Consider the following 12,148-nt stretch of genomic DNA (forward strand, 5'->3'; position numbering starts at 1 on the left):
ATAAAAAATTTTTTACGTATATATTTTACGTAGTAATAATTATTTTTAAATTTTATTTTTAAACGTAAAAAATAATTTATTCTTCTTTTTATTTTGATCATCAAGTAGATTCAGCTTCCTCCTGTACTTCACTTGATTCCGTTGTTTCGCTTTTTGATCTGAAATCAATTTACTAGATAAAAAAGTAATTCTTTTAAATGAATATACAACTTATTTTTACTTATTTATAAACTTAATATATAATTATAATATAATTTGAGAAGACTTAAATAAATAATTATTATTTAAATCTTCTCTGCCGCGGGGGTTGAATAAAATTTTTATTAAAAATATTTTTTTTTAATTATAAATTTTTTTTATTATTTGTTCTTTTTTTTTTATTAACGTGTAAAAAAAATTCGTGCCGTCCCAAATATTTTATCATTTTTAAACTTATAAATTTCTTCACCCACTGATGAATAAAAATGGAATGAAACGCTAATAAACTCGACTACGGGGATAAATTTTACAACATATTGTTAAAACTAAATAAACGAAAACGTAAACTGGATACAAAAATATTTAAAAATAATCGACATACATAATACTATTTTTAAAATAATAAATATTCATACCAGCTCTGTATCATTCGCTTGTCCTTTTATTTATTTATTTATTTTTTGTGTATTTTTAATTTTAAATTTAAATTTCCTTAGGCACTTACTGCATTTCTATTTTAATATTTTTATTTAAAATAGCATCAATTAAAAATGCAACAAGATTATCCATTTAAATTTTTATAAAAATTTATTCGTAAATCGGAGTAGAAAAAATTCTTAGTTTTTTTTTTTTTTTTTTTCTAATGTATTTTATATCAGACACTTAGATATTAAAATTACTTATCCCCCGCGTTATATAATTTCTTATTTATAATTATTAATATTAATATTATTATTGTAATTATTTTAGCACTGCTTAGCACCGTGAGCTTTTATGGCATCGGAATGTTGATTTATGAATAAATTTTACAATTTATGGGAGCAGCACGAAAATTAATTGTCACTTAAGACCCATTTGTCGTTGGACAGCCTCTGTATTTATCAATCAACAAGTAAACAAATGACTCTTTACCTTTATCTGTAAGATCAGTCTCTACGCGATTATATCATTACTTTATTATTTATTTTCAATTATTCATTTTTACTCGTATCGGGAAACATTTTTATACGCAGCCTAAGAGTTGATACAAAAGTAACTATCCAAATCTATAGTATAACTATTACTCTATTTTTATCTAATGACTACAATTATTAATAATTTTTTTATTTTTATAGAAATTAAATTTCATTGTTTGTTTAAATACCGCCAATACAAATTCATTGTTTCCCTGTTTTTAAAATAATACGATTAGGTTTTTAAAAATAAAATTCAAGTAAGCGAAATAACGCGATTTTGTTCATTTAAAATAGTCCTAATAAAACCGGTATAATATATATATATATATATATATATATATATATATATATATATATATATATATATATAAAAAGTAAAAAATATATATTTGCGTAAACGCGTCAAGTTTTAATCAATAATTATTAAATCTTTCATCATAAAACACTTTATCCTTTAATCACTTATTTTATAAATCGTATCATAAATTACTTGAAGAAATAATCAATCAACTGCAAAAAATAATTCTCTACATATTCTACAGACTCATCGGTTATGGATCACAATACAAAAATACAAATACGAAAATTTTTTTCTTTATGTGTAAAATTCCCTTTTTTTTCTTCATCTTCTTTTTCATTTCTTTCACCCTTAATGATCACTATTGTTATCATTATCATTTTTATCAAGTATACCATTTGTTTCGTTCTTATCAGTCCCTCCTCTCATTAAAACGTGGATCATAACTTAGCAGCTTGTAAATCAAAAGTATGGTTTCAAGAACTCCATTGGCCTTTTTTTGTCTGTATTTTAATTATTTTTCAATTTATCAACTAATCAATTAATCAATTATTTAATTAATTGATTAGCTTGTTTATTTATTTTAAATAAAAGCTCGATAAAATTTGATCCACGTAACCTTGATTTCGTTTTAAAATATTGTATTACTTATGTTATGAGTTTATAGTTATCCTTTAAGATAAACTATTTATCCACGTAAATAAAGATAGCCGCAAACCGCGATAACGCCCCCACCGATTATTACGGTACCTATGCCTAGTGTTACGGGCTTGAATATTGACCTCTTGAAATTTTGCCAATTTTCCGTTTGCTGTTGGCGACGTTTCATTTCCCGCACCTGCTTCGCCAGTCGATCTTTCTTCTCCTGATGACGTTGACGTAATTCATTTTTCCTAGAATTATTCAATTTCATATAATGATACAGTTATAATTACCAGTTCATAAATATCATTGATATCATTACTAGTATTACTGTCATAAATAAACACTGTAATAAATTACTACTCTTTGATGTGGTATAAATTATTTCAAATTTAAATTCTGAGTAAAATATTGCAAACATTAAACAAGATTTGGTTTTAAAAATTCAATTATCTACTAGGAAATATTCCACCACCTGTTATTTTTTACAGTGTACTTTTTTATTGGCAATTAATATGATTTAAATAAATAAACTTACGTGTCTGATGTATCACTACGTGGAGAACTGTCTTTAAGTAATGAATTTTCACTGTCTTCTTCACTTGCCGCATCAACGTCATTTTCATGTACATTATTTGAGTTTGTTGTTATTTTATTAATATTATCGATTAATATCGGTGGTTCCATAGGTAATGGTTTATTTGGAGGACCAGTTCCATTTTCTAAGTAATAAAAATAATTTAATAAAATTATTTATTTTGTCAGATAATAATTATCGTACTGTAGATTTTTTAACTTCCCGCTAAGAAAATTAAAAATTTTAGAAAATTGGGAAGTTATTAGTTTTACTCCGTTTTTCGAAAATCGAGTTTTCAACAGATGTTGACGTTTTGAAGTCCTAGGAAGCTTCTCTGAATGTTTCCGCGATTATGTCCGTATGTCTGTGTTTATGTGGCCGTATGTAAATCTCTTATAACTTTTGAACGGCTTGACCGATTTCATAGCGGTTGTTCCCATTCAAAGGGGCTTGACCAAACAGATTTTGGATAAAATTTGGAGCGATTTGAACCGGTAGATTTTGAGAAATCTCAAAAAAAATTGCAAAAAAAAATTTTTCAAATGTGGTTTTTTTGGAATAACTTTTAAACGGCTGCACTGATTTTAATTCCAAAAACTAATCGGTTTTTAACCTCAAAAAACCACGTCGATAGCTATTAGCCCGGTCAAAATCGGTTGATTCGTTTGTGAGTTATCGTTGTCGAAAGAAAACGGAAAAAAGTGTTTTTAGGAATTACTTCGAAATTTCTAATTCAATCAATTTAAACTTAAGAATTCTTTATGATGCTTCAAAAACTGCGTCGAATGCTGCCGTGTAGAAATCGGTTCATTCATTCAAAAGTTATCGTGGTTTGAAAATTCAAAAAATAGTGTCTTATTAAACTTCTATCAGACTTTTGAGCTCGGAGAGCTCAAAATAACACGAAAATTATATTTTTGAGCTCAAAGAGCTCAAAAACGTAATTAGTGCAATTTTGAGCGCTTAATTATGGAATTAGCGGGAAGTTGCAGGGATGGCCTTTAGGGTCAACCGTTTTTCTAATTTTTTTTGTTATTAAAATATTATTTCTGAGGAAATCATAATAAAAAAAAATTACCATTTTCAGAGACAGGGCTGGGTGTCAAATCAGACATCATACTTCTTGTAAGACTGTCGCCGCGAGGAGGAGGTAATGGTGGTGGTTCATCATCTTCTTCTTGAGATGAATTCATGATATCATTATTCACGACGTCGTAGTGATTTATTATTTCAATACTATCGTCCAAATTCTATAACCAAATAAGTTAAAACTTAATTAGTAAAAATCAAATTATTTTTAAATCAAACAGTAGTACAAAGCTTTCAAATATGTTGATTAATTTATCAAGTAAAAGCTATATACTACTGTAAATTGGTATTTATTACCACGTTATTGGAAGGCAGTTGTTTGGCTCCTTCGATTATTGCTGCATATGAAAACCGAAGCTGATCGGGTGTTTGAATAAGCCCCATACGAGACCGTCTCATTTCTAGCAAAACTTCTTTTACATTTACTGAATTTAATCCATTTTTCTCGATCTATTATCAATAATTGTAAATATTAATTTTTTTTTATCAGTAAGTTTGACAAATTTATATAAATTTAATTAATTAATTACTAACCAAAATGAGACAAGTGTCAACGAGACAAAATGTTCCCGAACGACCGATTCCAGCAGAGCAATGGACAATTGGCGGCCCAACATTTGAGTCAAGAGCGCCAGATTTTCTGACATCAACTAAAAACCGTAAAAATGCCACGGGGCTTTGAGGAACTCCGAAATCGGGCCATGTGATGTAGTGAAAATGTAAAATTTCTCTGCTTTTCATTGAATCTAAATCCGTTAATCTGAAAATATAAATATTAATTCATCAATAACAATTATTAATCATGATACATAAAAAGTTATTTATAAATACTATGATAATAAATAAAAATATATATTTATAAAACCAAGACCATTGCGATTAAAGTATTGTGTAATTGTCATAAATATCAACTGAGATTACCGCGAAATAATTGAATACTGAGATCAGTGGGGTCGAGATAGATTTCCCAATATCTTATCAATTTCTAGTTAGTTGACATCACGAGTAATTATTTTTTACGGGTTGAAATATCTATTTCGTTATATGATAAATTAGCTGTTACTCGCCCGCTCCGCTGGGCGCTTTATAGAATTGCCTTCTTAGATCTAGACTTGAAATTTTATTAGAGTAATGTTATGACTTGCATAGATTCCCAATTCTATTGAATTGGCATGCACCTTAGATCCATGTAATTATTCTAGCTAATATTCATTGTAACTTTCAATGTGCAGTCATTATAACATTCCCGTGTCTTTCTTACAAAAATGAATAATAATTGATATGAAAAAAAAAATTGTAATGAGCATTGAAAGTTTCTGTTAAAGAAATTGCAGGTCTCATAAGTGAAGAAATCCGCCTAGTATATAAACATAATCAATAGAATTAAAAAATTTATTTTAAATAAATGACAATAAAATAGAATAAATTTAGTTACAATGAAAATTCATTATTTTTAAGTCAAAAAAATATAGGTTCCAGATAAGTAATCACCAACATATCATATACTAAAACCTTCTCCGAAACACGCTGCATCTTATGGTATAAGTATTATTCCGATCGGTTCAGTAGTTTTCGCAGTATAATCAAACAAAAAAACCGGCTCTCCATTTGTTAGTATAGATTAAATCGCGTTACTAATGCCAAAAGGGCGCATCTCAACATCTACGCCTTTTTGGCTCAGCAGAGTCGGGCACAGTTCCAAAAAAATACCATCGATGTTACAAAAATCTGTGCTTTAATGATGGTAACAACTGATGAATTTGTTTTAAGATTAAAATATTTTTTCAAAGTTTAGATTTACAAGCAATATATATTCATTATTTTTTACTTTCAGACGCAAAAGATAATGATAGTGGAGACGGCATCGGAGTAGTGCTTAACTAAATAGATAATGTGGTTTCTTCATTAATCAAATATTAATTATAAATAATTAATAATTAATTAATAAATATTAATTATAACTTTTCTTTTTTTTTTTAAGGCTAATAATTAATTATAATTATAATTATAATTATAATTAAAAAAAAAATGATGTGCTCTTTTGGCTTTAGAACTTTTTTGTATTAGAGCTAAAAGGGCGTATACAAAAAAAATTTTTTTTCACTTTTCTTATAGATCTATATATTATAAACATTTTTAGGTTAGTAGGAGTAAAAAAAAAAATTTTATACGCCCTTTTGGCTCTGTAAAGCCAAAAGAGCGTAGATGTTTAAATGCGCTCTTTTGACATTAATAACGCGAAATAATTATTGTGATTTCAAAGTGAATTGAAAAATTTTTCAGAGTTTATTCAGTTTAGTTAAATCTATTTAAAAAGTCAATAAAAAGTTTAAATATCGTAATCTAATAATAGTGGTTGTTTAGAAAGACGCTCCCCTACAACCCTATTGGTATAAAATAATTGAATTCCAAGAATTACCTCAGTGTACTAGTAGTATAGTGAGAAGTTTCGATCCGTTTAACAAATTCCACTTTTAAATTAACGTCGGGAAATGTCATAGAGCTGTTGGAGCCACCGAGGGGCCAGTACTGATGGCACTTAACTTGCTCTTTTTCGATAACTTTGTTCAGCATAAGAATACCCTTTGAATTTTGCTCCCAAACCATCAACCAAAAGTGTCCAGCTGTGTATGGCAATGGTCCTTGAGTCAAAATATATTGTCGGTTTGCTTTTTCCATCTATTGAAAAAATTAATTATAGTATCGGTTAAATAAAAAAGAAATTGTTTATTTCTAAATATTTATAAATTAATAAATTACCTTAACAAGATTCGCATTAATATAATCGCAAGAGCCTCTTTGTAAAACAACTCTTGTATGATCATAAGGCGCAACGTCTCTGTACCGATTAAGATTTTTATTTTGCAATTTCTTGGACTCATTGCACGAGTAATCAAAATTACTCGACTCATTGCGAATTTGCTGAAATAAATAAACATGAATTATTCACCCTCATAAAATTTTAAATTAAAGAACATATAATTCGCAAATATATGAATATAAATAAGTCATTGTTTAGTTTCTCGAAAAAAAATAAATAAATAAATAAATAGAAAAAAAACATCAACTAACAACAGTACACTAGTGTATGATGTATTCAATTATTACAATCATATATTATTAACACCCACGCAACCGGACATACTTAAAAATAAAGTTGACTGTGTTAAAATAATCCACGTAATTTAATAGAAGTTAACAATTATTTTCATTCATTATATTTCCCCTGTTTTTTAAATTATTTATGAGTCATTGGAATTAACGGTATTACAAAGGCTAAAAATATACTTGAGTGTAATTAACCAGTTGATGTCGTATTATTTACGATTTATTAATCATCTAGAGTATAAAATAGTTTTATTATAATTATTATTTTAATTTTATTTGTTCTTGAAGTTAATTACTGTGTACCAACAGTTGTTTGAATAAAAATGTAAAACAACCATTGATTTATTAGTTTATTGTTAAATCCAATTTGTTGTTGACCTATAATTGGATTCCTGACAATCAGATTATACACTCAAGATTTCAGAATTAGATTAAAATAGCTTCTATCTAAGTTGAATTTTCTACTAGTAAATCCAGTTAATAACATTGTTTATAATTAAAGTAAATATTTATAATGAAAATAAATCCTGATAAAAAAAAAAAAAAATAAGTGATGAAAGAAAATTAAATTTAATTTTAATCCATGTTTGCCGTTTAATCGTTTAATTACTTCCTCAGCAACTAAATATGTAATATTTATTATTTTAAAATTATTAATTGAAAATCCTTTCATAAATTTTATACCTGATACAAAATAGCCCACGCTCCCTTGGAATTAATCTCCAAAAACTCAGTCTCAACATTGCTGACAGCGTCCCTTGTCTCTGAAGTCATCCTGGCTGATTACAATCTCGATAAATTGTTACTGGGGATAAAAAAAATATTAGAATGTCAACGAACATTTATCTGTATATATATATATATATATATATATATATATATATATATATTGTAAACTAGATAAATTGTTCCCTTTGTTATAAGCCATTTACCTCGGGCTAATTACCTCACAATAAAGTGAGACAAGTGTGTCTTTAACTTGGGTTTGACTGAATTTATAACAATCGTAACGTAACACCCGAAACTGTGAGTTTTTAATAAAAATAATAAAACATAAAGCAACAAGAAAAAAAAAGCCGTGCCGAGGGCTTTTTTGGAGCGACTTCAAGGATTTACTCGGCCTCTGGCCATAAGAAATTGTCACTTGCCAGCCGATTTTAAGATTTAATTGCTATTATTAATTGTTTTAGGGTTTTTGTTTGTGGTCGAGGTCTTGCCTCGGAAAGCTTTTTTGACTCGAAACGGTCAAACGGAGCGATCCTTACACTTGCAGTAATTTTTTTCTAATTAACACAGCAACATACACTATGCACACTTACGTGTCTGTATTGAGGCTATAAAACGAAAATGCTGAGAAGCTGACAATGCTCCAAATCTCGCTGGAGATCGGGTGCGTTGAGAATGAGATGCCAGTCCCTCTAGTGGGTGTTTGGTGCGGAGGTTTTGAGAACCATGGTGCAGCTGAACTGAGAAGGCAAGCGAACAACCTGGCTGATCGATTGATGGACGCTGCTGTCATTAATAGAAATGATAGAAGTACTTCTACCCTCCATAGATGGAATTAAGAGGTTTGCGCGCGCGAATTTTTATTATTATTATTATTATTATCTTTCACTATTGAATTAAATGTAAAGGGTAATTTAAAAAATTTCAATCTTCAATATCAAGTTTAAAAAATAAAACTATAACTGAAATTCTATTATATAAACCGTGCAATTGAAAACTAAGAGACTTAACAGCCGAGACCAGTGATTGCAGTTTCAATCGGCTTAGCGAAACGAATGGAAATTTTGAAAAAACGTTTTTAGAGATAATAGATAATTTAATAAACTATTTCACCACAAAGCGGTTTTTTCAAAAATTTCATTCGCTTCGTCAAACCAATCGAAACTGCAATTGCTCTGCTGTTAGGAGTGCGACAGAGATAGTTCCGTTGAACTCCGTGAGAGCAAAGCGAGAAAAAGATGGTCTCGCCTGTTAAGACTACTATTATACTACTATATTATATTCTTCTTATACTACTTTATTATTATTATTATTATTATTATTATTATTATTATTATTATTAAATAATAATTAAATAATAATAATAGCCTGCCAGGCTACGCTATGCTGCGTGTTGATCGACATAGTAAACGAGGTGGTGGAGTTGCGCTCTACATCCGGAATGAGCTTGATGCTTGTCTTCTTAGCTCGTCAGCTGGAGCTGGAGAGGTTGTTTTGCCAGAATACCTAATCGCAGAAGTATGGGGTCCATCTCAGCACAAGATTCTGGTTGCTATAGTTTATCGGCCGCCAAAACCAGGCCACACGTGCACGTTTGAAGATGACTTTGAGACTAGAATGATTAATTACAAGTTTGTGTGCGTGCTTGGTGACTTTAATGCGGACTTATTAGTGAATAATGATAAGGCAGTTAGATTACGAGACTTCTTTACAAGAAATGGAATGAATATTGTTCCACTGCAGCCGACTAATCACACTGCTGATGCGAATACTTGGATTGATGTTTGTGCTGTTAGTCATCTATCGGCTCTTGATTCATGGGGACAGTCGGGCCAACCTTTCTTGTCTTCTCATGACTTAATTTATTTTTGCCTAAAGTATAAGCATCAGAAACCGACAAGGAGAATAGTCAAATGTCGATCATGGAAAGAAGCTGATTTTGGAGCCGCAGCGGATTTGACTAACTTGAGGCTTCCGGAGCTCAATATTGATTATGGTGATGTTGGGCAGACTATAGATTCGAGACTAGATAAGCTAAACAACTTGATTAAAGACATTGTGGACCAGTGTGTGAATTTGCGGCTAAATGTCGCCCAGCTCCCTGGATAACGCAGGAGCTGCGAGACATTCGTAGAGAACGTGACAGGTGTTATCGGCGCTTTAAAAGAAATGGTCATCGGCAGGCCTGGGAACATTATGTTAGACTACGTCGTCAGGCACAGGCAATGTGGAAGACGAGTCAAGCGAACTATCTTCAGTCAGTGTTTAGCCGTGTTGGATCTACGAAACAGTTCTAGAGTGAAATGGACAGGCTCGGGTTGACAGTAGCTGCTACAAAGTCGCGGGATGTTCTGCGGTTTAGTTCTGAGGAACTAAATAACTATTATGCAAGTATAATTAAAGGCAGAGAGCTACCACTGTTTGACGAAGTGATTGCGGGTTTTGTTCAGGTGAGGACGAATGCTCAATTTACGTTCTCACATGTTGATGTCTGTGATGTAGTCAAGTGTCTTTCGGTTGGCTCCTCGCGAGCTGAGGGGGTTGATGGAATTCCGATTCATGTGCTGAGAACTTTCAAAGGTCCTGCTTGGTCCGTTGATCACAGATCTTGTTAACTCGTCGATAAATAGTGGCTTCTTCCCGACCCAATGGCGATCGTCGCTTATAACACCTATACCTAAAGTTCGTAACCCGCAATCAGCTTCAGACTATCGTCCGATTTCAATATTATGTGCGATGTCGAAAATATGTGAACGTGTTGTGCTTGACCAGATCATTAAATTTCTCAATGACTACGATGTGCTTGATCAACATCAAACTGGTTTTCGACCTGGTATTGGTACTCAAACTGCTGTTCTTAAGTTCGTTGATGATATTCGGTTCGGTATCGATGAACAGCAGGTTACCTTGGCGGTATTTTTGGACTTAGCAAAGGCGTTTGATTCTGTTGATCACTTGCTTTTATTGGGCAAACTTTATAAGCTTGGGTTCTCGATTGAAGTTATTCGCTGGATATACAGTTATTTGTCGGAAAGAAGACACGCAGTTAGAGATGGTGCACAATTGTCGGCATGGAGGAATTACCTTACAGGAGTGCCTCAGGGAAGTGTTCTTGGCCCGCTGTTATTCTCGCTGTTCATCAATGATCTTCCTACATGTCTACGGCATAGCAGTTATCTCTTTTTCGCAGATGATGGTGTACTCTATCTAACATGTAAAATCACTGACCTGGATAGTGCAATTGAGAGGATGAATGAAGATCTTGCTGCCGTGTTGGAGTGGTGTCGATTAAATAAACTGAAGATTAATGCCTCCAAGACAAAGGCTATGATATTAGGCAGTGCATTCAATGTTAACTTGATCAAGCTAGACCAGATACCGAGTATCGTATTGGGAAATGAAAATATTGACTATGTTGTTAGCTTCAAATACCTCGGTGTTTTAATTGATCAGAGACTATCGTGGGTTGATCAGCTCGGTAGGATTTGTAATTCAGTTTCGAGAGTGTTATACAGACTCCGCCAGTCGGTTAATGAACTGAACGTTGCTCTAAAGCGTCAATTAGTAACTAGTTTGGTGCTTCCTATTTTTGACTACTGTGCCGTAGCTTTCACTAACCTAAATCAGGGCCTTGAGAAAAAGCTGAAAGTTGCTCTGAAAAACTGTGCGCGCTTTGTGCTGCGTAAACGACTTGGAGAACACATTAATGGACCGCGGCTTGATCTTGGGTGGCTTTCACCATATCATCGTCGGCTTCACCTGATGGGCTGCATTTATTACAGAATGTTAGTCATGAATAAAAATGCTTTGTTAAAGGATAGAATAAGGATGAACCATAATGTCGCGAGACATAGGGACAATAATCGGACTGATACACTTCTGGCGCCGATTCCACGTACTTCAATTCTTCAGCGCTCCTTTGTGGTTCTGGGGACTTCCTTTTGGAATTCCTTGCCACCATCAATAACAGCAGCTGACTCACTAGCAATATTTAAAACAAGTTGTTATAAACACTTATTAACTACTGAGCGTGCCGATCTCTAAGTGTGTATTCTGCATTTTTGACCAAGTGCAATTTAGTTATTTGCTATCCTGTGCAATATGGTATAAGACTTGAAGTAGACTGTTTTTGTTTCAGTATTCATTATTAATCTTGATTAATTAAATTTATATTATTGTGATAAAATTGACGTTGAGAGACCTGTCAATATTAACATTAACATTATAAGAATCTATTTTGATTGTCGATAATAGCTTTTGAGCAGTTTTTGTTTTTGATTTTTACTTAAAATTATATTGATCTGTACTTAATTTTAAGATATTTTGTATACTCTGTATATGCTTTTGGCCGTTAGAGGACTACGTCCTACGGCCTCTTTCAATAAATTACAATTACAATTACAATTATTATTAATATTATTATTATTATTATTATTATTATTATTATTATTATTATTATTATGTTATTAAATGCTCAGGGGGGTTGTCCCCGGAGTCCGATTCTCCGAGGGCCCAGCCTGAGCTCCATCCATTACTGCTGGACCACTCCGCACA

General features: G+C 31.6%; 1 protein-coding gene across 7 annotated transcripts; it reads right to left on the reverse strand.

Moving 5' to 3' along the window:
* Positions 1-8: 8 nt before the first annotated feature.
* LOC123267372 (tyrosine-protein phosphatase non-receptor type 1) lies at positions 9-8,277 on the reverse strand. Of its 7 annotated transcripts, none has more exons than XM_044731962.1 (10): positions 8,188-8,277; positions 7,553-7,673; positions 6,521-6,682; positions 6,180-6,439; positions 4,295-4,520; positions 4,058-4,210; positions 3,750-3,921; positions 2,633-2,816; positions 2,203-2,345; positions 9-158 (listed from the first exon to the last, which is right to left on the reverse strand). In XM_044731962.1, exons 2-10 carry the CDS (start codon positions 7,640-7,642, stop codon positions 46-48), a joined length of 1,503 nt encoding a protein of 500 aa, XP_044587897.1. In that variant the 5' UTR covers positions 7,643-7,673; positions 8,188-8,277; the 3' UTR covers positions 9-45. The 7 variants fall into 7 exon arrangements, with proteins under 7 accessions (XP_044587897.1, XP_044587896.1, XP_044587895.1 ...); XM_044731961.1 differs by having other exon boundaries at positions 7,815-8,227; XM_044731960.1 differs by having other exon boundaries at positions 7,801-8,227.
* Between the last annotated feature and the right edge of the window lie 3,871 nt (positions 8,278-12,148).

Source organism: Cotesia glomerata, linkage group LG6 (genome assembly GCF_020080835.1).
Source record: "Cotesia glomerata isolate CgM1 linkage group LG6, MPM_Cglom_v2.3, whole genome shotgun sequence".
Classification (NCBI taxonomy): Eukaryota; Metazoa; Arthropoda; class Insecta; order Hymenoptera; family Braconidae; genus Cotesia; species Cotesia glomerata.